At 37.7% G+C, this 26,992-nt stretch overlaps 1 protein-coding gene and 1 long non-coding RNA gene across 5 annotated transcripts in view; one reads left to right on the plus strand and one right to left on the minus strand.

The window, feature by feature from the left end:
* Positions 1-7,326: 7,326 nt before the first annotated feature.
* LOC139792132 (uncharacterized) lies at positions 7,327-9,421 on the minus strand. The gene is made up of 2 exons (XR_011724154.1): positions 9,352-9,421; positions 7,327-8,304 (listed from the first exon to the last, which is right to left on the minus strand). It is a non-coding gene; the product is annotated as an uncharacterized lncRNA (long non-coding RNA).
* Positions 9,422-9,587: 166 nt separating this feature from the next.
* Positions 9,588-26,992, plus strand: part of PRTFDC1 (phosphoribosyl transferase domain containing 1) — a 45,373-nt gene continuing 27,968 nt past the window's right edge. For all 4 annotated transcript variants that reach the window (XM_071735042.1, XM_071735043.1, XM_071735044.1 and 1 more), the window contains exons 1-3: positions 9,588-9,755; positions 13,873-13,979; positions 16,184-16,367. In XM_071735042.1, the coding sequence (XP_071591143.1) occupies positions 9,696-9,755; positions 13,873-13,979; positions 16,184-16,367 (351 nt within the window). In that variant the 5' untranslated portion in view covers positions 9,588-9,695. The remainder of the gene's footprint in view (positions 9,756-13,872; positions 13,980-16,183; positions 16,368-26,992) is intronic.

Genomic DNA, 26,992 nt, shown 5'->3' on the forward strand with positions numbered 1-26,992 from the left:
TTTAATTAATTATTCTTTGTAATTTTTATTAACTGCTACATTGTATAAAAACAGCATTAAAAAATCCTGTTTCATGTATTTGGAGCAAATCTTTCCTTGCACAGCCAAAACAAGGTGAAACAATTGTCTACTGAAGACAGCTTGGTAAATATAACTTCAGCGTGGGATGGCTTCTGGACTAGTTATTAAAGAGCTGTTGGGCTTTATTTAAAAGCTTGAGCACTTGTATTTCTAGAAAGCTTGGCTTCTGCATAACATTTGTGTACTCGTTTTTGTTAGCAAAACAAATTTTTATAGTAGAAGCCAGCTTCTCTGGGCTTTTGGCTTCCACTGTGGAAATATGGTCCTGAATTACCCTGAGCTGAAGCTTTAGCTGTGCATTTCACTAAATTGCTTTTCACTAAATTGCTTGAGTAATTGAGATAAAATACAGATACCACACATATCTTGCTGTGTGCTTTATGTGTAAATAATTTTCAAGTAACTATTGTAAATCTACAACTGAAGTAGAAAAATGTGTTTTGTTGTGTGTAATGTTAGAATGAAAGCAATATACTAGCATATGAGTCCAAGACCCAGGCAGAAATTTTATCGGTACACTGTACTTTGATTATTTGCATAAAAAGAAAAATTGTTTTTCTTTCCTACTTCTTTCCTACTACTTTTGCACAGAGCTTTTTCTGTATGGTGTCACTCATTACCAACAGTAGTTGCTGGGACATCATCTGACACCAGCAGAGGATGAAGCAAAAAATTTCAGATGACCTATTATTAAAAGCCAAATTTTCACATACACTAAGTTCCTTTCATAAATCTGTGATGGAATGGCTTTGAAGACCTCACAGGGATTCTAGGCATTTCTTACACATCTTAAGCTTGTCTGTGGCATGCACTAGGAAAGTGTGGGTGAGCAGGAATGTGTATTTTGTTCTTTTTAACTTATTAAGTAGTCATGTTTATTTTTGAAAGATGCAAGTTAGAAGAAAGCTGTGGTTTTGTTAAATATGAATTTCATATACTGTTTACTCAAAAGAATGACTTCCACTGTGTATTTTAACAAAACCACAGCAATGATAAGCACTCAATAACACGTCACATTATCTCCTAGTGAACAAGATGCCTTCCTTAAGAAATGCAATATAATCAGACATGGCTGTTTCTTGTGGCTTAAAATAAAAAAATGGATTTGACTTCAAGACAGCTTTTGTTCCCACTGCCTCAGTCTTAGCTTTTAGTTACTCATAGACCATTTGTCTGTGTTAGGTTGAGGATCTGTATTTGTTTCTTCCATTTACCCTAAGTGCTAACTCTATAGAAATGCAGAGTAGCTGATGACCTGTCCCAGCATTTGTGAGAAGCAATTAGGTCACATTTGGAAACATTCCTCATTCATCAGTATTCATATAGTATATCAGTATATCAGTATATATAATTGCTTTTAAAATTTGTCAGAAGGATACTAGTATATAATTGGGGAATTAGGAGGTAAACAGGATGGCATGAAAAAAGTATTCCTGATTAACAGAAGAGGGAGAGAGAGACTAATGCTGGAGCACTCCTGTAGCAGATTGGGCTGTCACTAGTGTCTTTCAACAGTACTGTAGGGTTCTGTGCATAAACCTCATGTGGTGCTTGGCAGGTAGCTCTGCTGCCACATGGGAGGTTCCCCTTTTGACATGTGAATAGTTTGTGTCACCTGGTGGGGAGGTTATAACTTGTTTCTTCTATTTTGCTCTGTGATCCATGTGACCTAGCAACACTTCTGATTCTGGAAATAATACATTATAATTAAAATATTTGAAAATGCACACATGAGGATAACATACTTACCTTTTAACTCTCTCTGGGAAGAATTCCAGAAAAATAAATTTACAGAATCTAAGTAATGTAACTCTGTACTTTTATGTTCAGGAAATGCTTGTGATTGGAGGTGTAATATTCATGATTCAACTAATATGTACCGCCAGCCCAACTAAAGCAAAAAAGTGAGTAATCTCACTCCAATCATTCTGATGGAATTGTATCCTTTGTAAAAAGCATTAAATATTAACAGAAACAAGTCTGTCCACAGGCTAAAAAGTAGTATTGCCATTTGAAATATTCTCTGAATTCACTAGTCAGTTACTGATTATGAAATAATGAGAAAGAAAATTGTCAAAATGCTTCTAGTCCTTCATAGTTATCAATCTAGCATTTTTTAATGGTCCATATTAAATTGAATAGCCCTCAAAAAAACCCACATGCTGAATGGGGATAAATGTTCTATTGGTCAGTAAAGAGTTTCGTAGCTACAACATGGAAATATTTCCTGTTGGAAGATGTGCATGACAAAACTGTGTATATATTTTTTAAAAATAGCAACATAGAATTATGATAAATATCTCACTGGCTGTTCCTCAGAATGAAACTATTTATATCCAGGAAGGAAGGGATCAGATATGGCATCGTCACAAACAGGGAGTTTCTGATTGTTTGCCTCTGATAGAACTGCCCCGAGCAAGCATCAGATCTGATGGGAGCATATGGGCTCCATGTGGCTGGTCCCAGAGCTTCTTGGGCTCTGCATGCATTCCTGGGGACTAAGTCTGGGACACTTGCTCAAAGTCTTTCTTGCAAAAGGGTAGTCTGATTTCCCTCATGAAACTGTAAGGGTACAATTCTGTGTGAGAAATAATATATGAGAAATTTCCTTACCGATTTTGTTTGCCTTCGTCTCCAGGAGTGGCTTTTATAATAAGAGGGCATGATCTGTCCCTTTGCATATTTTTGTGAAAATCTGCATCATAAACTGTGGCACTGATCACTGTGCCACAAATCTATACTCCAGCCCTTTCACTGGCATATGTTTCAGGGAAACCAACATGCCTAACAATTTCAGCCGTAATGAAGTTAGACATCTTTCAGATAAGAGAAATTCACATCTATGCAGATTAATGGGAGTCCTAGATAAATGCTAGTCCTAGTCAACACTTTCATCCTCAGCTTTATGATGCTTATTCTGTTAATAATATAATTACAGGAGAGATAGTGGCAAAACCTACTATTAAGGTTCCCTGACATTTCCCATAGTCAAGGAAGCCAGCTGCTGAGCCCCACAGCTGATTGGAATCGCCCGCCCCAGTAAGTAGAGGTGTACTAAGCCTGACCAAGCTAAGGAGGATCACCCATTTTGCCCCATGAGTGGACATCTGAGGCAGTCATGCATATTTGACTGCTGAATACCTATATTGTATTTTATTTTTTAATTCTGCGTCACTCTTGTTCCATCTCCTTTCTGTTATGTAAATAAATGTTATGTAAATAAATCTGAGTAAATTCAGGGCTAAATTGTGGCATTATGGTGAGAATCCAAGGTGAGATGTGTTTCTTGGGTTTTTTTCTTCTTTATTGTTTACAGGATGCTAAGGTAAATGTGAATTCTGTTTCACAAAGTTATAAAAAACATACTTTTTTTTCTAGACTGTACCTCCATCAAACGGTTCTAGTTGAGTATGCAGGGTGAAATAGTAGATTGTATTTCTGTCAGCTGGTCTTGTGGATGTTTCTGTGAGGATGAAATTCTGTTCAGTCACAGAAGTAGCTTGTGTTGTTAATGTGTTATTCCATGGTTCCCCACATTGACTTCACTGCATGGAGAAATTCACACAAACATGAAAATACTGCAAAAAAATTTGTATTCCAGTCCTTCTTCAAATGTTCTTTGCAGTAGTGCCCACCAAAAATTTAACAACAGCTGAGCTGGTGGTGAGCTGAGATCAGTATTTATCTCGCCAACCTGTACAGTTTCCTTGAACTCCCCTGGCACTGTTGCCAGTTGTTAGATTGTAAATTATCTGTGGAGTAGATCATCTTTTTCTCTCTTTGTTTAGGGTCTGACACATAATTGTTGTCTGTAAGTAGAGCTCCTATGCGTTTATCATAATAATAATAATAAATATGATCATATGGGGGAGAATTAAGACCATGCAATAAAGGGACCAGATTCAAGTTGTTTACTAAGAGGAGCTGTTTTCCAAGAACTCTCATCTCATTTGTTTCAGCAACTGGAAGGAGGACTTGAAGGAAGAGAAATGAGATTTAAAGCACTTAACGTATTCCCTGGAGCAGTATGATTTATTCATGTCTTTGTCATAAAAGGTTTTTGAAATGCAATGGTAAATTACTTCTACCTGGCTTTTCCACTGGTAGCCTTTAATACTGCATTTCTCATTTTTGGGTCTCCTGACTTTTGCAATTTGAGCCCATGTGTTTTTAATACAGAATATGTGTGCCTAAAGTCAGAAGCTATACTTTGAACTGGTGACTCAAACTTAATTAAATTAATGGTTAATTTACACTTGCTAGGTGAGAGCCCTCTATGGACAGTTCAGGTGACTCGATCCTCTTAATTCCCAGAGCTGCTGTAAAGACAGACAAGTACCTCTAGAAGTTTTCCCTTGAGGCTTTAAGGGCCATATTAAGGCTGAGGAAGCAATGTAATAATTCTCTCTTCAGAGGAAAAAAAGTCAGTAGTGTTCAGCATGTGGCCCCAAGCACTGCCCAATGAAGAAACACCACATTTTACTGTTTGCTCAGGAGAATGATGCATCTTTTACACAAACAATATCATTAGCAAATGGTCCAAATCCAGCATTCCAGCACCCTCAGGGAGCAGGTCAGTCTGTGCAGCAAGAGAGCTCACAGGTTGTTGGACTGTGAGCATTTAGCATGCCCGCCTACAGGAGAACTTGCTGGACCAGATTCTGCTTTTCAATATACTTTTTCTTACTGCACTGTTTATTCTAGGCAAGCTGTGAATTACACATAATTACATCGAAGATGACTGAGCTATTTTTGGAAAAAAAAGTCCTTAAGCTGTTTTTTGTTTACTCTTAAAACACTCGGAGCTCTTTTGGTTTGCAGATTTTCCCAATTTTTCTGTGGTTATTAAAAAGAAAAAGTAAAAAGAGGAATGAAGCCATGTGAACAACCTCCTCTGAAAAGAAAACAGAAGTCTAACAGTTAAATTCATTACACTGGGTGTGACCAACCATATATATATATTTATATATATGTATACACACACACACGATTTCCTGACTAATTTTTATGGCCGTGCATGATTTATTTGTCATAGGATATGGTGTGAGCAGCATTTCTTGAAAATAATGCTTTATCATGCAAAAGTCAGTATTTTTCAAAAACTGGTTAGGAGAAATATTTCCATAATATTATGAGGGAAATAAAGTTTATTCTAGTATTAAAGGACAAGAGGAAATTTTTGTTTGCATTTCTTTCAGTAATAAAGAACTCTATATTAATAGCATGAACCTGAAAAGCAGGAAGAGTATCTTCAGGAGCCAGGAAATTGCAGAGTGAAGTGCTCGCTGCTCGAGTCTGGCACAGTGAGATTAATAACAAACAGAAATGTAGCTTTGCATTAAAGATATTTATCATAGACCGAATAAGTCAAAGCCCAAAATTTTGTCAATTCTATCAGTACCTAATACTCATTCAAAGGTCATAATAATTTTAAAAAACAGACTAACATCTTGAATGGCAGCTTTTAGCCATTTTCTTGATGGTCAATTACTGTAGGTAATTTTCAAAGCCTAAGTCAGCCTTGCAGACTCAGTCTTGTAGATTCTTGTAAACTGCATCAGCTAAATTTTGTGAGCTTCTCCTGTGGATCTTAAATGATGCACTCGCTTTAAAACTGAACTTTCACTTTGCCAGGGTGCTAATTCTGCTGAAATTGAAGGTAGACAAGCCAGATGCCAGCTTGCACTGCTGCTCCATCTCCTGTGATAGTCCAGTAGTCACAGAGGGGACGTATAGCTCCTATACTACAGAACATTGTAGGATCCTACCTTGCTCTGCCTAGTTGCACAGCTTTTCCTATGATGTCCCTGGGTTCTTGAATGTTAGGGAATGGTTTGAAATGCTGCTTCATGTTCTCCCAGATGTCTGTAACAGTGTCTGGCAAATATGTTCTGTTGCACTCAGGGCTTTCAACAGGCACCCTATGGACTGAGGAACTGCCTCAGGTAATGCAAAAGAATTCAAAATTCTGGAATATGTTAAAACTGGATATGAAAATAATTTAAAATGGCTTTCAACATGCCCTACAGTAGCGCATATGCTAGACTTCTGTTTTCATTATTCTCTCCTGTCACCATTTTACCCCAAAATTTCTTTCCCTGCAAGAACTTGGGGGGAAGGAGGAGGGGGATTGTCACTTGCCTTGTAACCACTAAAAAATGTAGGTTTGTGCTTGATAAGATTGTTTACAGTTCTGCTGTTCACATAAAAGCTGCAGCAGCAGGCCGAACCAGAGTAAGAGCTCTTACTTCAACCCTGAATTGGCAAGCCTCTACCTATGTAAGCTGTAATTCTTGAAATATTCTGTATTTTCATGCTTTTCTTGTCTATTTTGGTTGTTTGGATATTAAACTGAGTTGTCAAATGGTTGTTAGAGCTTCTTGAGAGGAGAAAACATAACAGTGTTGCAAAGGCTAACAGGTAATTCCGTAATAATGTTTGCCTTGGACTGCTTTCTTGATATTTTCCTGCCCCTAACCTTCTATTTTCAGTATTTCTTTACATTAGAGTTGAGAAAGGCTGTTCTATATGTCCTGCTTGTATCAGTAACAGGGTAAGAAGGGAAAAGATGTGTAACTGAAATTATAAAGTTCAAACTCTACAGGCCCAAGATAGAAATACATTCACAAGGGATTTACATGGAAGTCTTAAATCTGCTTCGTTTCTCTGTGTGTCGCTTCTTCCATCTGCTCCTTTATGTCTTTTGGCTATGTGTCCAGACCTACTTGTTAGTATGATCTACCCTATTTTCTTTGTTGTTTCCCTCTTTGATCATTTCCCATGGTTGTATATCTAAAAGTGCTTATTCTTTTCCTCCTATTTTTAGTTTATAAACAAACAACTGGACAAGGATAACAGGAACATTCTTTACGCACTTTTTCACAGTTAAGGCCCTAATATCATCTTTTAAATAATTGTATTTTGGACCCAATTGAAAAAGGTTTTGAAAATCTGCTGTAAATTAATTCTGCACCATGTAGAACAATGTAAACATTCAGTAAGTACCTATAGCTCCATAGCAAAATCCCTAGCAGCTGCATTTCCATAATGCACAAAGAACCTCATTAATTCTGTTTTCTATTATTTCTGTGTGTTTACAGAAGCGTGAATTTGTTTCATTTTCAACAAAAGTAACAAAAAAAAAATTAAATCTTATGCCCATGAAAAAACCTTATACAGAGAAGAGCAATTTTGTGGGCTGATAGCAGCACTACCCTTCAAACTGTATTCCAGTGAAATCTCTAGTTTTTCATTTCCATACTCTTATTTATTTTTATTAACAAGAAATGACACTTCATTACACTTCTTAAGTGAGCCTTGTAAAATTGCTGGAAGAGAATACCAAAAGAAAGACTTGACAAAGCAGCTATCCAACTTTGATGGGAAGAACAAACATTTCCTGCTTAAGTTTTTCAGGACAATGACAGAGGAATTTATTTTTTAGTAACTTGTTAATCTTTTGCAAACTGTTAAGCTTTTGTCTACGATGTAGTTAGAATGATCTCTTGTATTGCAGTCCTCTGATAAAGAATGCAGTTTAAAATTACAGAAAATTCTGTAATAGTAACACAACTGGTCCAAGAAGTAGAAGAAACCTGTACTCATACAGAGTGGCAACATTTATCTGAGTTTCTAGCTGCAATCCAAGTATCTTCAGAACAGACCCCAGTTCTGTGATGTTTATGCAACAGCAGCTTTACCTGTAAGATGGGCAATAAGTGAATCAGATTGCATTAGCTTTAGGGCCAATGTGGATTCTAGAAGGGGTTCTTGCCCATCTCTAAACAAGAAGAATCTTCAAATCTTGAAAAGTGATTGCGGGTACAAATCCGTAGCATTTAACCCCAGAGTTTAGATGAAACATTAGACTTTCTTTCTCAATAGTTGTATGAAATGTTGATATGCAAATGAAATGGAGACGTATTTAGAGATTTGGCCCATTATGAAAATCTCCTATATATTTTGCAAAAGTATTTTTACTTTAGCTTTGTACAAGTTTAGATGTGCTGTTTATCAAAATCACCGCTTTTTCTTAAGTTCATTTTAAAGCACTGTGAACAGGAGCTATTTTTTTTCAGCGTGCCTCAGCCTTCATTTAAAGCCATCACTCCGCAGTAGGCCTCTGTTACTTTGTAAACCCGGTCTTCTTTCAGACACTGTCAATTGTAGCTATCACTCTTCCAAGTATAGTTCCTTAATGCCCAATAAAGGGAACAGATCTGGCTTCATAAAAGAAAAAAAGCATTTATCACAAGATAATTTTCAATTGCTTTAGTACTTCACCAGGTTTGAATTGGTGATGTAATTGCACTAAGAAGACACACCTGAAAAACCAGCTTATGTTGGACACCAAACTCCTACTGTAGACAAACCCATAGTGTTCTCTGGATTCATCTGTTAGGACTTGTGACCTGCAAGTCTCAGTGACTGCACTGTAGAAATGGAACTGAAATGTCTTGGTTGATAAGAGCCCCTCAGGAATCACTAAGTGTATTCCATTATGCCCAGGTTTCCCCTAAAACTAACTTTTTCTTTCTTCAATAATTTTTCATATAGAAATGGCATAATTCTACCAGTTGTATAGTTAATGACCTGATACCAGAAATCATAACCATTTTTCACTTTTAAGAAAGTGAAAAGCTGTGACTTTACCCACAGTGTACTAAGAAGCTGTTAGATTCCTAGATACAATACAAAATAATGCAAGTCCAAATTTGAACTTCTTACACAGGAATGTAAACGATGAGAGCAACCCAAGAGAAGATACCAGCTCCTTCTCATCTGGGAGGCTGGGAGAGCAAAGTATTAATAATTTTAACAGAATTGGAAGGGGAACAGCAGGAGGCTGTATGGTTCCATGTCTGTTCTACTGGACAGGCAGCGTGAGCAACACAGTGATAGGCTAAAGGTGCAGGACATAGCAAGACACAGCTTGCTCCAGCATGTACACAGCAGTAGGGAAGAAGGCTCACCGGTTCATAAGTCATCAAGGATAGGAAGCAAGATGAATGAACTTTTGGAAGTTTGCTCGGTGACATCCTTTTTTCTCCCAAGAGTATAAGGCAAAACTTGTCAGTTTAAACCACACTAGTATGACAATCCAGCAACCTACTCAGCCCAGGCCTCTTCCCTAGCTCTGTCCAAACCTTTCCAGCACGTTCCCAGTCTGTCACTGGCGCTGCCTTCCAGCCGCACCCACACCTGATGCTGCTTCCACCTCCTACCCCCCCTCACAGCAAGACTGTGCCCTCCGCAGAGCTCTCTGAACACCCACCCCATGACTCCCCATACGGTGTAGCTTATGCGTTGCGGATCCGGAGCAATGAAGCCCGTCGTGTCACGGCCTCAGAAAAGCTGATGAGCGCCTGTTCGGTGAGCCCTGCCCGCCGGCGGGCACACCGCAGGTTCTGGCTGCCCAGCGAGGCGGGGGACCGGCCCCGTACATAGGGCTGCATCCTCCCGCCCCGAGGCCAGCCCCCTCGGGCATTTCGTAGCTCGGCGGGCACCGGGTTCCTCGCCACCCTCCTCGGCCGCAGCCCGGCCTCCGCCGCGGCTCCAGACCCGCTCGCCCGGCCCCGCCCCGCCGTAGCCCCCTCGGGCTACCGCGCAGGAAGATGGCTGAGCAAGGAGGCGGCAGCGGGGCGGCGCGAAGCGGTGGAGGCCGCGGCGTTGTGGTAAATGCAAAGCGTTGCCGGGTCCCGGCCTCTGGCCCCACGCGGTGCGCGGTCTCCCCACTCCGCTTCCCCGCCGCTTCTTCCCGTCCTCCGCCGCCATGCGCTGCTGCAGGTCCTGCACCGCCCGCCCGCTGCGTGGCTGCCCCGCGGCCGTCGCTCCCACAGCGCTTTGTGCTTGACCCCCCGCGCCTGCTCGGTTCTTAGCGGCCAGGCCGGTACCGATCCTCTCTCTGCCTCTCTTTTCTGCCTGCCCTCAGCCTTTAGGTCGCTGCCGGCCCCCGCCGGTCTCCTCACGTCCTTCCCGTCCGCGGAGCCGCCCGGTGAGGGTCCCCGCTGGGTCCGGGCACCCTCGGGCGGCATTGGGGCCGCATCCCCTCACCCATCTTTCAGCCCCGCGCTTGCGGTGCCTCCCGCCACAGCCTGCTGGGGCTGCCGGAGCGGGCCGGACCGGACCGGGACGGGCTGCAGCGGGAAGGTGCATGTTGGGGTCCCCGGGCCAGAGGCAGGCTGGCCGGCCGCCTCCCCAAGCTTCACCGGGCTTTTGGTATCCTCCCGGGAAATGCGGTCCTGAATTACCCTGAGGGGCTACTGCGGCTGAGCGTTTCGTTAGGTTGAGGAACTTAGGTCGGGATCCCCCGGCATTCCCCAGGGATCTCGGCGTACCCGACTCCCCCAGGATTTTTGGGATCTGTGTGGGTTGTGAAAGCATGCCATTGGGCTGCTTTCAGCTTTCAGTAAGCTGCCTCTTACTCTTCTGTGGTAGGAAAAAGCCCAAAGTTTGGCAGTGGGTTTGGAGTACCTGTGGGCTTGAATAAATTATGCAAAATTGAGCGAATATGCTCCTTATTCTGATGGAAAAAACCCCAGATTCTTCTGTGATGTGAATATCATCACTACCACCACCTTCGGTATGTTCATAAGAACATATTTTAAACGTATTTATTGCGGTGTTGGAATTTTAACCGAGTTGCAGAACAGCTGCACAGATGGTGGAGCAGAGCTGAGAACTCTGTAGGCAGCGGTTCCGTCCCTTCCACCCCCCTTCCAGAGAAGTCCCCACCGCGGTGTGTTCCAGCTCTGGCTGAAACCACCCTGCATCAACCACCTCACCTGACACCTGTGTAACAAATGGCATTTTAAAAAAGGATGACCGTGCTCAGAGCCAAAGCAACGTGAGGATATTGCAAAGGGGGAGATGAGTGCTCACAACGAGGTTCTGCTGTGCTGATGTTAATTTCTTCTGCTTGGTACACACTGGTAGGTGCATATGTTCTCCAGTGCCCTCCATCCCCCTAAAAACAACCAAAAGTAAGGCCAGCGCACTATGATTTAAGTTTCCAAAAGCTGGACTTTGCTTGATGCTCACTTTATACCAAAGCAGGATCCAGATTGTTGTTGTTTTGAGGCAAGTGCTGTGCTCAAGCATGTGTACCCACCTTGCCAGGCAACAAAACTAGCAATGTTCTTCCAAGGTGTTGTGTTTGAATGTCTCCATCTTACTACTGATGCCTCAAGGGAATGCTTTCTGATACTGCCATATATTTGTGTTCCTTTTTGTATACATTGACATCAGCTTTTTGAAGACATACTGAAGAATTTCTGTTGGGCTGCTTTGACAAGCCAATCCCAAACTTTAAAAATAGCTCTTTCACTGTAGGACTTTCTTTTGCACAGTTATATATCAATGTATCTAATACATATATTTATTAATCCAGTTGAATACGGTATTTTATTGAAACTACCACAAATATTTCCTTCATATTTTTAAAGCAAAAAGCTAGAAGTAAATAGAAGTAATAGAAGTTGTCTTTTATTTGGGGCAAATATTTTTTTGGTGCTTAGCTATTAGACTGAGGATAATCACCCTATCTTGGTTTTTAAATTCATAAAAATTTACAGTTACTTGGAAGTGGTCTTACAGCATAACACTGTTAATAGCTTTAGGGTAAGTGAGAGTATCTAGGCTTTATAATTGGAAATGGCCTGCTCAAAGTAAAGAAGAATATGAAATGGCCTTATAATAGGAAAATTATCAGTTAGAGCATGTGAATTTAACTTATGTGTCAAATGCTAGTGGTCACTTGTCTGTATTATTTAAGGTGATGGAGTTCTTTTATTGAAGAGAACTACAAGGATTGATAGGAGAATAAAAATTTTATCCTGTTCATGTTTCATAAACAGGTTATTGAAACCTTAGTAAAAGCTATTGGTTTGTATGAATTCTGAATCAGTTTTCATCCATTTAGTTTGATTTTCTGTATCACACTGAAAACATGCAATTTGATGAGAATGCAGAAGTAAGGAATACTGACAGATTCTTAGTGGGTGTTTATAGTACTTATGTGATTTAAAGCACTATCTGAAGTTGTTTTATGTTAAAATGCTTTTGAACAAAACCATACCAGACAGTTCATTGCTACAAAATGTTTAAAAAGTGTCAGTCACCCTTATGTACTGAAAATGCAGATGGGAAAATAGGCTTCCCAGGACTCCTACAGCAGTGTTTTTGGAGCAAGGTTTGCCTCTAATTAAAAAGCTCACCAGGGAGGATATTTATAATCTTTTTCTGTAAGAATGAGGGACATATCTGAGTAACTTTTCTTTGTGTAGTTTCAAGACTTGTGTAAGTCAGGGGAAAAGCTCTCAGTAATTTCAGTGATCATGTCATGCTTTATATGGGCAAATGTTCAGTAGCAGTTACCAACAAATATATTTTTTAATACAGAAGCTATTGGGCAGGTAAGAAAACATGACAGTCAGTGTGTCTGTAGCTGTCAATGTAGAAAAACCCCAACCAAAACAAAACAAAAACAAAACAAAAAAAAAACAAAACAAAAAAAAAAATCCATGAATCAGAACGAACACTGCTTTGGTACAGCATGAGGCAGGGCTATGATCAAGTTCAAAAAGATTGAATGTGAAGGAACAGCTTAACATGAAATATGCCGTGTTAGCCTGGATATTTGTGAGACACAGGTTATTGCTCTTCTACAGGAAACCGTGAGCTGGGCTTAGTTTCACTGATGGTCCTCTAAAGGCTATATTTAGCAGAAATGCCCTTAAGATGTTCACTACACAAAGGCAAGCTTCTCAACATTTATTCTTCAACTCAAGGTTCATGTGGTCAAGCTGCAAAAAGAAGAAAGACAATATGTGACTTGAGAAACATGTTTGTAAAGAAAACCTCTTAGGTGTCACTTTTTACCCTGAACCAATGTTGAAGCAAAGTTTCACAATGATTCTGAGATACCTCATGGACCTGCAGATCTTGTCTTTCGTAAGGAATTGGGAAAATTGTTATTCTGGAGTTTGTTTAGTTCTTCTGCTGGTGACTGTATCTTCATAGCTTGCTAAAGCCTTTATCTGTTGGTTGATTTTTGCCTTACTTCATCTCTACTGCAATTATATGCTGTGGCATCTCCTAGATGTATTCTTACACTTATGAAACAAATGCGTATTAAACATGTGAAACATTTTGCTGTAAATTTATGGATTTAGAGACTAGCTGATAGTGAGGTGGGATGTGAATATATTGTAATAATTTATCTTTGGTAACCTAATTAAGAACTTCACTTTTGACAAGAAGCACAATCTTCCACTGATTTATACAGACACCACCCATGAACCATGTAATTTCTTCCCCTGTCTGCTGGTTCTTATGTAGAAGTTTCTTTGCTGTTTCTTATGTGCAACATTAAAACACCTCTAAACGAGAAATGTGCAGTTTTAACATGATTTTATGACTTCTAATCTCACTGTCTGAATCTCCTACTGGAGAGTCCCTTTTTACTGGTAATCTTATATTTGCATTTTGAGTTTGAAAGAAATATAAACGTTAGACTAGCTGCTAGTTTAATATTACACTTTCTCTCTAATTGTTTATAATTTCAGGTGAAACCTACCATGGTCTGTGGGGAAAAAACTGTAATGTTTGATTTCTGAGATATACTGAAAAGCAAAGTAATTAATAGAAAAAGTGAAATTATAAATTATAACTGGAAGAGGGTATGATGTACTATTAATTCAGCCAGTGGAGTGTACAGGAACACTGATTTTGTACCAGTTGCATATTGCCAAACACCATGAAGTATTCTGAGCAGTACTATTTGATATTCAGATTTCAGACAATTGGCCTGGATACAGTCTGGATTTGTTCACTTATCCTCAGCACTACTATGGAGATCTGGAATATGTGCTCATACCTCATGGCATTATTGTTGACAGGTATGTGTAGTTTGAATTTTACTAAATAAATTCTTTGGTCAGTGGTTGTATTCTTTTTTATAAGGCCTGTCATCTACAGACAGTATGTATATAACATTTGTTCTAAAACACTATATTAGCAATTCTAAAAATACTTCATTAATTTGAAAAGTAAAAAATGCTTGAAGGTTAGGAAATGCTAGACTTGAAGTTGCTTTTGAAAATCCCTAATTTTTTTCACCTGTTTTCTGTTTTGGGCATTGAATGAGACAGGGGCCTCACAAAAAGAAGAAATTGGCATTGGCACATAAAACCAACCTGCATTCATTTACATACAACTTTTGCAACTCCCTAGTAGGAATCATTAATGCCAGTTGACCCAGCTGGACCAATGACTCCTGCCATTCAGCACAGCCAGAAGAGTGCCATGGACTGTGTGGGTACAGATGGTGGGTTTGGAGGGTGGCAGTGGGAAAGCCTGGTTATTCCTTTTTCCCATGTGCCCTTAGTGTAGCCATTTAATGGTGCTTTGGTACTTGTGGTATTCCAGCTCAGCGTTCATGTTCAGCTACTATTTTGACATTCTGTTGAAAATCTCGTGACAAAGTTACAAATTGGAAACGGTAATTTTCACCGTTGCATTTATTTGGAATATCTGAATGGAATTTCATGGGACATTTTCTGCCTGCAGCTTTCCACCTACCACACTTAAGCAGCCAGTTGCAAGTACTGAAATTGCTGGAATTCCTTGAAAGAAGATTGTAAACATGCATCATAAGGAAGACTTATGATTCCTGTATTTGTTTTTAAACATAAGCTTTCTTTTGTTGGCTTTTCAGTTACCATTGTGTTGAATTTTTTATCACCTTTGGTTATGTTCAACTGACTTTTAATATCTCCTTTTTAAATAAATACTTTACAATTTCATTTCTCAAAGAAAATTAATATAAATTTGTTCGAAGTAAGCATTGAACTCTGGTGTTTTTGTACTCCAGAAGAATGAACATCACTGTTTTCTTTTACTCCAGCAGAAAGCTGGACACAGATGTGATCATGCAAAATTTTCATGTAGGAAGAAAGCTCAGAAAATTCTCTTGTCAGTTGATAGCAATTAAGTTTATGCTAAAAATTGGCATGATTTTATTTTAAAATTGAAATTAGTTTCTTTTGTCTGTGCTGGAGTTCATACTCTTCTAAAATCCAAAGAGGTCTTTGCTATTTTTTGAAATTTCAGCTCCTCAAACAATCTGAAGAAGATGATAAAAAAAAATTAAAATCACCAGACAAATGTTTCTTCTTAATGAGAGGTTGTCACAATAAAGCTCGGACTTGATAAAAGACTATTTTGCTAATCTTAAGTAAGTTAGTCTTTTACTAATCTTCATTCTTACATCAGTAAGAGGAATTAAATATTTGAGGCCAAACAAGACGATCTAATGATATATTCTATTTTTCAGATCTAAAAAATACTAATAACTGCTATATGGAATTTAGTTGAGCACTACAAATACAAAATGTGAAAATGAAGTGACAGCTTTTGCTCATAACTAGTATATTATCTTTATTTTAGAGTTTATTCTTCTCCAGTACATGCACACATACAGGTTTCACTGAAGTCCAGTGTATTTATGCAGTGGCAAAGGGATTCTATTATTACAGTGGGTAGAGAAAAATGTAATCATTAAAGACATGGGATAATGTATAGGATTATTTAATAAATTGCATCCTGCCAAGGAGCCCACTCTGACAGAAACTGCTGATTGAATTCAAAGAGCTATCAAAGAATTTTCCAGAGAAAATGTTTACAGTAACAATGCATTCAGCTGTTTCCTCAGAACATCAAATTACATTGTTCAGTTTTCTGCTAATACCTGCTTTACACCTAGAAATGACCTGCTACCCCATTTTAGATTTAGAAATGCCATCTACCTTGTTCTTTAAGAAACAGAGCTACTTACAGTAAGCATTAGTGTTATTTTTACCTTGAAAATTTAAGTGTTGCTTTGTGGCATTCAAGGTTAATCAATTTGATTCTCATGCTTTGTGTCTTGCATCCATCACTCTATCTGCCTACTGATCCAAGCTCAGTCAAGACACTTAAAACAGACTTTGCAGTCAAGCTATGTGCTCACCATCGTGATTCTTTGTAACCACATGGAAAGTATACCATGAACTTAGAGAATCTGCATCTAATGTTATTTTATCCTTAATTTTTTTTGCCCCAGGACAGAACGATTGGCCAAAGATATTGTGCAAGACATTGGAGACAATGATATTGTGGTTCTGTGTGTCCTCAAAGGTGGCTACAAGTTCTGTGCTGACCTTGTGGAGCACATTAAAAATCTCAGCAGAAATTCAGAAAGGTTTATCTCCATGAAAGTCGATTTTGTTAGGCTGAAAAGTTACCACGTAAGTCAACAACTTATTTATGTAGATTTGGATTGTATGTTCATAATAAATATTGGGGTTTTGTAAATGGGAATTCACCCCCAAATTATATAAAACAGCATGAAAAATACTTTTGTTTGAAAAAAAATTGTTTTTCTTTCAAAATACTAGCTCATGTTCCTCTATACTTTATGGATAGTATGAATTAATATACGAAGCATCCTCAAGTTCTGGGTTTTTTGGTAGTCTGTTTTCTCCTTTGGACAGAAAATTATTTAAGCTTCCGTTATGCAAAATGTTGGCATTTTGTTTGTTCCCCAAATCCTCAACAGTTCTGTCAAGCTTATTTGATGTTACTTCCTTTTCCACCCCCACATAGTTTGGCATAACTGCAGGATGATAAATCTGTGTCTTATTCTAAATGTTTAATGCTAAGTAAATGAAATGCTTTCATCTGCATAACATGCAGTTTACATAGTAGCAAAATATACTGCTAGATGATGATAGTATTTTATAAGAAAATGAAATAAGCCATTGAACCAAATCCAATGTTGAAGTAAGGATCAAGACTTCCTGTTATCTTCAGAGGAAATTATGCAATAATGATTAATTTGTTTCAGTGAGGCAGTGACTGTGAGATGAACTGCCTTTTTTAGGATGCACAATTCCAATTTCTATCTGCATAAGCTATACATTTATATTTCACCTTGTAGTTCTCATGCCATAAGGAGAGATCATTTCTAGAAGTAAGTTGTCCTAGAAATATCTGAGTAAGTACAGTACATAAATGGAGTGATTATACAATTTTTCTCAGAGCACAAATGCAATTTGCTGAGTCCAGTTCCTACAGTAATGCTACATCCTTTCCCCAGGCAGAGGCTGTTTGGTTGGCATGTTGTTCTGACCCCAGTGATCATAATCCTTTCTTAACTTTCACAAATCCAGTCTGAATTTTTTCCATCATGAAAGAGAAGTGGATGAGAGCCTTTTGTAGCCATTTGGTTAGAATTTGGTCCTGGAACTTCTCTTTCAAGAATTAGGTCTGTGAAGGACATGTGCAATACTAGTATTACACAATTTCTAGCTAGTTAGCAGTACTACAAAACCAATTAATAAAGTAAATATAATGTTTGTCTCATGTAAAGGCACGTGGAAATTGCATTGAATTTTTTTTGTGTGTAGTAATGATAGCACTTCAATAATACTGTTGGTGTATAGTGGAATTAGTTAAATTGTTTTTTATTTTTCACTTGGCATATAGTTAGTGCACGTTTTTCTTATTGGATTACCTCTTATCCAGTATGAAGATAGCCTGGTTCTAAAACTACTTTCCTTTTTGGCAGGTCAACTCTAATTAGCCATACTAACTCATAATGAACGAGTGGCAGGAGATTCATGCTGCAGAGGTGTGGAAATGCTCACAGCGTTTCAGAGGAAATAAAATAAAATCATGTTACATCAGCCTGATACTGCAATACAGATGTTGTTATGCAAGGATGCAATTATCAAGACTAAGACTTAGATGATCCTGGCATTTAGTGGCTGTGCATGTTTTGGATCTTAGCCTCATGCTTTAGCAGGAAGGTAATGCCTTCCCTGGAGCTAGTGCTTGCATTTGTTCGTTTTTAGAAAATAAATCCTTTATTTTTTCTTGTAAGTGCTTCCAAACACTTGTAAAGTATTTAGAACGTGAAGCTGTCCTTGATTTAGTGCATGGAACAGTGCATGAGATCTGCCTGGCCTTGAGAAACTGAATGACTTTGCAACCTTAGTTAGAAGATATATTAATACTGGTAGATTCATTCCATGAGATATGCAGGAATGCAATGCTGACTGAAGTACCAGTACCAGTCCTGGCCATCCTTTGCATTTTGAGTTATTGTTGTGTCCTGTCCAATTGCAGGTATTAGAGAATGTACTCCTCAGCAGTTGTGGTCAGAACACTTGAGCAACTCTCTACTACTAATTTAAATTATTACTCTTTATCCCAGCCTTAAATGAGACTTCCCACCACCCCCCATGTCAGTTTAATCTGTAATAAAATACCTCTCACAGTGTTTTACACTTTAATTAGAGGCAAATTATTACAGTTCTAGAGAGAAGACTCTACATGAAGTCTTGGAGCATCACTGGTTCCACTCCTTTGCTTCTCTTTGCCTTTTCTGTTGCACTTTCTAGTAAGACTTATTACTGCTCTCTTTTTATCCTCTTTTCATTGTACAGACACTGTTCTACTCACATTATTTATCCTGCTTCTTTTTACTAACTTTTCTCTATTTCTCTCTTAAAGGGAGTCCTGCTGGTCTCAATACACTTCCTTCAGATAAGTCTCCCTTTCCCCTCCAGCTGTTTAGATCCAACAACTAATTTCAGCTCAGACTCATGGGATTTTATAATTGTCTCATTCCAACTTCAATACTGAAAGGTTAGTTGATTTGCAGAGGTTGTAATTGAAGTGGAATTTCTTGGTGTAATCATGTAGCAAAAATGGGATGTGACTGTGACCCAAAGCCAGATCTTGGCATCAGCAAAAGTACATCTTAACTGCAAAGTATTAGTGGAAAATGTTGTACTTTGATGCCTGGCATGCAGAGATAATTACAGATTGCAAATATTGCAGAAAGTCTCTACATGCTTCTGTGTTTTTCAAAAGCTGTCATCATATTTTAGTATGCTAAGATCTGCTTTCATATTAAGTAGCTGAAAGTTTGGCATGTAAATTTTTTTTAGACTTCTTCATACAAATGAACTGATTTTTTTTAAAGAAAAGCATAGTACTTTCAGATTCTTTGTATATTAATGAGGATGTTTTTTTCTGGTTTGCAAAGTATTGACATATGTGCCTAAGCTTGGATATTTTTATGAGAAATTTTCCTATGTTCTACAAATATTGTCCTGTTTCATTATCTCTAATTGGCATGTCAGATTACTGAATTTACAATATATACAGGTAATGTAGGAAAGTGCCATTTGATTATTATTTTTAGAGGAAACAAAGTGGAATCCAACTGTGTAGATCAATAAAGAAAAAAATAGATGTGCTTGATCATAAACAAAGTTTATATATGTAAATTGAGAAGTATACCATTTACAGAGAGACAATTGGTAACATTGTTATAACTCAGATTTTAAAGGCTTCTTAATCAGTAAGACTGATACTAAAAATAATTATGACATGGGAGAGAATTATGACTGGAAGATACATGAGTAGTTTTCCTCCATAGAAATACAATTTTTGGAGAGTGCCATTTCTTGTAGACTTAGAGGTGGTATGATGTATTTGTTCTCATTTTAATTTTGCATATTTAAATGAGATGAAAATAAGGACATGATTTAAGTTGGGATTTGATTAGAGGCTGTATGATGACTTTATATGCATCTAGCACAGTGGGCAAATTAAAAGAAAGCACCAAGGTGAGAGTTAGAAATATGATGTGAGAAACAGACAGACATCGAAATATCAGGTAGACTTAAGGGTAAGAGTCAGCAAATAGGTTGAGAGGAAAATAAAATCCAGTGATGGAAATCTGAATGAGAAGCAGCAGCTCTGAGTTTTAGGAGGCAGAAAAGAGAAAACATACTCCTAATTAAATGAAATTGAGTAGTGAGGAAGTAAGTACAGTGGGTTGGCAAGGCAACATTAAAGTCATCCTCATATGAAATATGATTCAGGTACAGAAAGCTGCATGACAACTTTTAGGGGAAGACAATGAATTCTCTAAACACTGACCTAAGGTATTATGTAATTTGGTAAATGAAAAAAATTATGAAATTATGCAATTATGTAAATCAGCTTCTTAGATATTAAATTCTAAGAAATTGGATTTTAATAGAACATAAATTAGAAATAGTGGAATTGATTGCAGAGATTTTTGAGTTTAAAACTGGATTGATAAAATTTAATATATTAAATTGTCACCATACTCAGTTTTTTCCTGAGTAATTTATTATCCATGGGGAATCAGAGCTCTGAAGTTCAAAAGAAGCAAGATTTTCATACTGATAGAGTAATTCAAAATTATTTTCAGAAATATGGTAGGCCAAAGTCAAGAATGAAAAGTAATGGAGAAAGAAGTTGGGGTTGGGTATGCCATCTAAGCAGAAGATGACACCATCAGGAGAGGTCAGAAATGAATCCAGAAATTCTGCAATATGTTTGTTACATTGATAACTTTAGCAGGAAGCAGGAGGGTGTTCTACCAGAGTGTTTACAAATTAATGGATACATCAGAAAGAATGTTTGAGGAACAACCAAAAGAGAGAGCAAACAAAGGAATAGAAGGATGTGGATGTCATGAAGAAAAGGACCAAATGGGATATTTTTGGTTAAAAAATATACTGTGAGAAGCATAGCAGAAATCTAGTCACAAACGATAATTATAGCTTCTCTTTGTTCAGTGTGGAAGAGACAATTTAGGACAGGCTGGCTGATAAGGGAAAGGGTCCAATTAGCGTTTGAAATAAAAGAGGATGTTCTGGTTTACAAATCCAATCTCCTACTAAAAGATCACCTAACCCCAGTCCATGGGTATGCCAAATGTCATTTTTAAACCAAAAATTCAAGTTTGAAATTTCGACTGGCAAAATTAATTGGAGAAGTAGGGGGAGTATGCAAAGTCTGTAGACTTACCTTGGAAGTTCTCAGCAGCCTGTCAGTAGAAGAGAAAGTAAATGTGTGTGAATTAAGACTTCTGCAGCATACAGATGATTGAAGCTAAAAATTGAAAGAATCATACTAAGAGTCATTGTTGAAATGGTAGGGGTAGGTGGAAGTGAGGAAACATACTTTTATGAGGCAGACCATACATTGCTACCTGTTCTTCCAACCCACAGCATTCTATGATTCTGTGAAATTGTGCAGTGCTCTTCTGAAAGAGGGTAGTACATGAGTTGTTGATATATCATACATCACAGCTTTTAATTCCATTTTGAACACAGATTATTACAGAATATTGATCTGCTTCCTTATTCTAGAAATGCATTTTTTTATCTTCTGATGTCAAGAAGATATTGTTGAAAATCATCCTGAAAAATATGAATCAACTTCAATTGCTTGCTAGTCACTTGGGGAAATCTTCTAGAAGATTTGGTCAATTAATGTCATTAATTAAAGGGAATACATAATTTATGGTTTCCAGAACATAACTAATAAAAAATAACCCATGTACAATGGTATCATTGGTCTGGTCACACACTTAATGATATGATCTGTTTCCTTTTCAACATCCAGTTGTTTGAAATATATTTACAACTGTTGGTTATTAGTCTTGGCATAAACAAGACCACCAGTGCTGCAAAATTCTCAAAACAAGCAACAAAACAAGCATTGTTTACTAGAAATCTGAATGTTTTGGCTATATAAAGCCACCTCAGTAAATAGTTTTGCTAAATATTCTGTAGGAATAAGGGAACAGGGATTTTATAATGAGTAAATTGAAAGTCTGTTGGTAAATGTAGTAAATAATTTGTTTCTCTGCTGTGTAGGTTTACATCTCATACACTGTTACTAAATACCTACCTCTTAAAAAAACACAACAGCATGAGGCATCAGGCTATAATCAGAGCAGAGAACAGTGTAAAATGTACACTCCTACTCTGCATAATAACTATTCTTATTCAGTATAATTTTACTGTATGAAACTTGTTTTTTTAACATCAGCATGAACATTACAACAGTATGTTGTAGTCCTGGTCCTAACAAACAAGTAACTTTAAAGTGGTTTTATTCATTTAACAGCACAAAAGAAACAACTCTGTGTATTGCGCGCATTTAATGATTCATATCTATATCCTGACTCTACACCAGTGTTACAATGATTGTTTATCTCTGTGCCTATGTGTCATGAAAACATAGCATATGACCTCCTGAGATGAATATGCATCCTGAGATGAAAGAGGATCCACATTAGATTTTGTATTTACAGGTTTTCTTCTGGGCAGTTTGTGTGTTACCTTTGCTTTACTTCATGCACACAATTCAGTTGTTCACCATGTCATTGTCTGGATGCTGAGTAGCCTTGGAAGTATTACAGACTGCAGCCTTCATGGTAGAATGAATTCCTATCAACTTTAAGGCCAAATTCTGTAATAATTTCACAGGATTTAATTCCAGATTATTGTGAATTATCAATTTGACATGCAACAAAGTATTTCCAGTGTAAGCAAAATGTAGTCTATGTATTTATTTTGGATAGAGGTTGTGCATGTATTAGGCATTCAAAAACTGAACTGTACTCTTCTTTTTCAGAGGCATGGCTTACAATCAGCACTGTAGACAGTGCACACCTGTATAGAGAATTTTTCAGTGTGATACACTTCCAGAAGCTAACAGGCAACAAAAATATAACATTTAGTCCACAGAAACTACCAGTGTCAAGGATGTAGATCTTCAAGTTATTGCTGTTCTAAGAAATGTATTCTAGAGATTTTAAACAGTGCTGCCAAATAGATGTCTTATGGGCAAGCTGAGAATAAGAGGTTTGGGACTAGAAATCTACTCCTAGAATTGCCACAGGAATTTTATCTCCGTGTACTATTCCTTGTTGTGAATGGATAAAATGACCTTTGCATGCTAAAATTGTAATGGCTTTTTGAGTGAAAACTCTGTGAAATGCTCAACCATGATAAAATGAGTGGAAGATCCTTTACTGTTCAAAGCCACAGATACTCCCAAGTCTTAAGCAGGCAGTGATGCTATCCCTGTATCTGATGCTCCAGTTATTTCTTGAAACTTAATAAGGCCTGAGATAGTTAAGGTTAGGAGAAGTGGTAACATCATATTTTGTGTGGGTAGAATGTTTGGAGATGCTACAAGTCACAGTCCTTCTTACTGTTCATTTTCTAAGCATTTAGACCTTTTAAAAAATAGATTTTTTTTTTTCATTAAAGAAACAAAAAACACTTCCATGTGCAGTAATGTCTTACTGCAAAATGCCAGCCTCAGAGACACTAAGGCTTTTCAGAGAAACAGCTGAATATGTTCTAGGAGCAGAAGTTGTCCCAGAAGCTTATTCTTGCAACTAGCTGATTGATCTTTTGAAGAAATTTACAAGAATGTAATGGGAAGAATGTCAGGCTTACTGGCTAAACTGTGGCTGGTGGTATTAGGCTGTACCTTCATCTACAGCATGATTCAGGCAACTTTGAGAATAAACCCTCCTGCCAGATTCCTCTGTGCATTAGATAAAAATAGTGGTTTGGTCTGAAAACTCCTGACATTCTTACTGGCCAGCACAGCTGCTTCTGAGGACTTCCTAATCTGTCTCAGCCCAGATGAGACCAATTACATGACATTTTCTATTTGAACAGCTTCAGCTTGCTGGATTAATTTTTACTGACCAGGTGCACACACGCATCTCATCCTGCTCGTAGCCTTTACCAGAGTGAGAGTTACAAGCAGCTGAGGAAGAGCTTGTGTAACCTCTGTATTCAGCAAAGCTCTTGCTGGAAAAAGAAGTCTGCTGGAAAAAGTAGTCAAGATCCTCATTACCAAGCCTCAAACTCCCCTCTTACTTGTCAGAGAGATGCTCCTCAGAGGTACCAGAGGGAGCATGGATATTTCAAGCCTAATTATTTTTGTGAACCAACCTACTTTTTGTGGTATTCTAAGGCAAACTGTAGAAGGCTGTATGATGTGTGATAAAATGTAACCTTAAAATTCAGTGTTGTGAAACTTCTTGGGTCTGGAGGCAGATGCTCTCCTTTCCAGACATCTACAGCTTCCATTTAACATGAGGGCAGAGCTGTGAAATACAAGAGCTTAAACTCGTCACTTGTTCAAGGTTGCCTTGAGTTCAAGGAGTAAGAAAATGCTTCTGATTTAAGTAATTTTAAATAAAAAACACAGCATTTTCCCGTTGGACAGCACTTAGGGGCTTGAAGTGTTACTAATAATATAAGTAGGCATCAACCTGTGGGCATAGTTCAGGAAAGGTCATAAAAAGCCTATCATACAGTCAGTTTATCAAGTTTATCTGTAATGTAAAACTTACTCATAGAGGGGTAATCTCTGTAACTGGATGCATCAGATAACACACCTACACACCACTTAAATATGTTAGCACCATCTGAATTCTTAGTGATTTGTTTTAAGTATGAGTAAGTGTTTTAGTGACTCACGTATGAAAGATCTGGGGGAGCCAAACAGCTCCGCCGGGGGAGAATTGAGTAGGAAGTGGCCTGATTGCCATGGGGACAGAATGAGAACAGATGTGGCAGTGAAGGCAGAGTGGTTCTGAGCTGTGCTACAGCTCTCAAGCAATACCAGTATGTTGTTTTAAGGCATTTATGGGGCATATTAAAGCAAGTAATTACTTGTCTTGTCAAGATACTTTCAATTTCCATCTACAGGTCTCTGCTTAGGTATTACCTTCTTTTATACCGATTTGTGATTTTCAGCTCTGGAATTCTCTGTTCTGAGAAAATTTTACAATTTTCCTGTGTTGTGGGTTGATACTCTGTTATGCTGGACTTCAGATCTAATGCAAAGTCCACAAGAGGTATTTTCTAATCTTTCTGAAGAAATCTATCTCCTCAAGGGTTGCATTTTTTTAACAAGTTGTAATGTTTTCTTTTGAAAAATGTTTTCCCATTTGAAAAATATTTTTTCATTGGCAGTATGTTATGCAGTTAATGTGTATAAATGGAGTTTTAGATCTCAGGTTCATTTTTCTTAAGATTTTTTAATAAGCTTTTTTCATGGGTTTAAATCTTTGGCATTTTTAAGCAATCCAGGTTTCTGGAGCATCTCAACTTTTGAGACACTGTGGGTGTTTTAAAAATTGATCAGCTTTAGAACAAGTTCAAAGAATCAAGGGATTTCATTAAAAGCACTCAAGAGGTCATCTTTTCAAAGAGTCAGATTCTAAAGTTCCATGGGATATTTGTTGTAAAGCAGTGGTTTGTTACAAAGCCTAAAGAAGTTTAGTCTTTGTAAAATATTTTGTTTCATATTCTGCCAAAAATACAGCAAGCTACTACTAAATTATGGCATTTGCTGCAATACTGTATGTCATCATGACAAGAGACTGTATTTTCAGTCTGCTTCACAGATTTTTTTAGTGACATGGAGATAGGCTCCTACGTGTAAGAGCAGTCCAGAACATAACGGTTCCTCATCCTGTTGTACATAGAAGATCTGCTGAGTTTGAAAGTACTGTGACATGTTTATGCATTGGAGAAATATCACTTTGATTTCTTATTTGGATGCTAATAAAACCATTTAGTGTGTTGGTTTTTTTGGCTTTTTTTATATTAAGATCTGAAATGGGGCAAAATTAATTAAAAGAAGCTGGAGGTTTCTAATCTTCCCAGGAATTCTATGACTCTGTGTTACTGGCACCTCTTAAATGATGTTCGTGCAGTGCCACACCCCAAAGGTGCTTAAGGCATAAAACAAAAATTACTTTAAAGGAATATAGCAACAACAAGCAATACTCTATTATTGCAGTGCTTCCTTGTGTGACCAATGTAGTATTCTTTTGACTCATTTCATAGACAGAAGCTACAATATTTAAATAGAGGAGGGATAGTATAAAATAACCTTGCAAGAAAACTCACAAGGATATGTTTGTTATCAGAAGTTTCCAAGCTGTGACTAGCTAGGGGACTGAACATAGTGGTATTAAAGGGAGCACTACCAGGTTGTGAGGGTCAGTGGTAAAACAGACTTCAGATTGCTGGAAGGGGCTGGAGCCTTTTGAGACTTTTATCAGTGTCATCATCTGTGAACTTGCTTACACCTGTCTTACCTGTTTTCTCAGCCCGTGGCTATTTGACAAATATGAAGATTCTTCTCCTACATTCCTTTTATCACCAAGTCCTAGGAACTGCTGATAGTCAGGTCAGAAGGTTAGTACTTTGTGCTTAGTCTAGGGAAAGCCATTTTCTCTTGTTCTTGCAGAACCCCTCGAGGGACAGGAGTTTTTATATATTATATATATTATATTAGGTATATTTATATATTATGTTCCTTATATATATGATGCAAAACATTGGTATCACACATTCTTTATTTCATTTCTTGCACATCTTTTTAAGTGTACAGGTGCTGTTTGTGCCATATGATTATATGTGGTGCTGCAGTCTTACTGCCTCATTCTTAAACAAAGTAACACGTTGAATCAATAATACTTAAATATATAAAACTTAATTGTTAAACCAGAAAGAAAATTTTGAAATATTATTGTCTATAGTCCTTACTAGCCAAGTTAACTTGTTTAAGTTCTGCTGCAATTTAAAACAGATCGGCCTTTTCCCCATAGAGTTGCTTCATGTTTATGCCAATAAAAGTGAAATCATATTTGTTTTAATAATTTAAGGAAAGGTTTATCCACAATAAAACTACAGGGGTAGATCATGTTTGCAGTCATGTTGTTAGAAAATTTTCTTTATTTGGAAATTTTTGAAATATCTGTATTCTGTATATCTACAGAACTTAGGTAGATATAGTGTGGCACACATGCTTCCAGCAGAATAAGTGTCAAGAATTTACAGCTGCTAATACTTGCCTTAGCAAGTATGCTCTTAGTTGCAGGTATAATCTGTACTTACCAGTGTTAACTGCAGTAACATTGCATGTTCACCTTTGTTAATGCCTGAGGATACACACAAGAGAGATCAATTCCAAATGCCTTCACCAAAAAGGG

The sequence above is a fragment of the Heliangelus exortis genome, chromosome 2 (assembly GCF_036169615.1).
Source record: "Heliangelus exortis chromosome 2, bHelExo1.hap1, whole genome shotgun sequence".
Lineage (NCBI taxonomy): Eukaryota > Metazoa > Chordata > Aves > Apodiformes > Trochilidae > Heliangelus > Heliangelus exortis.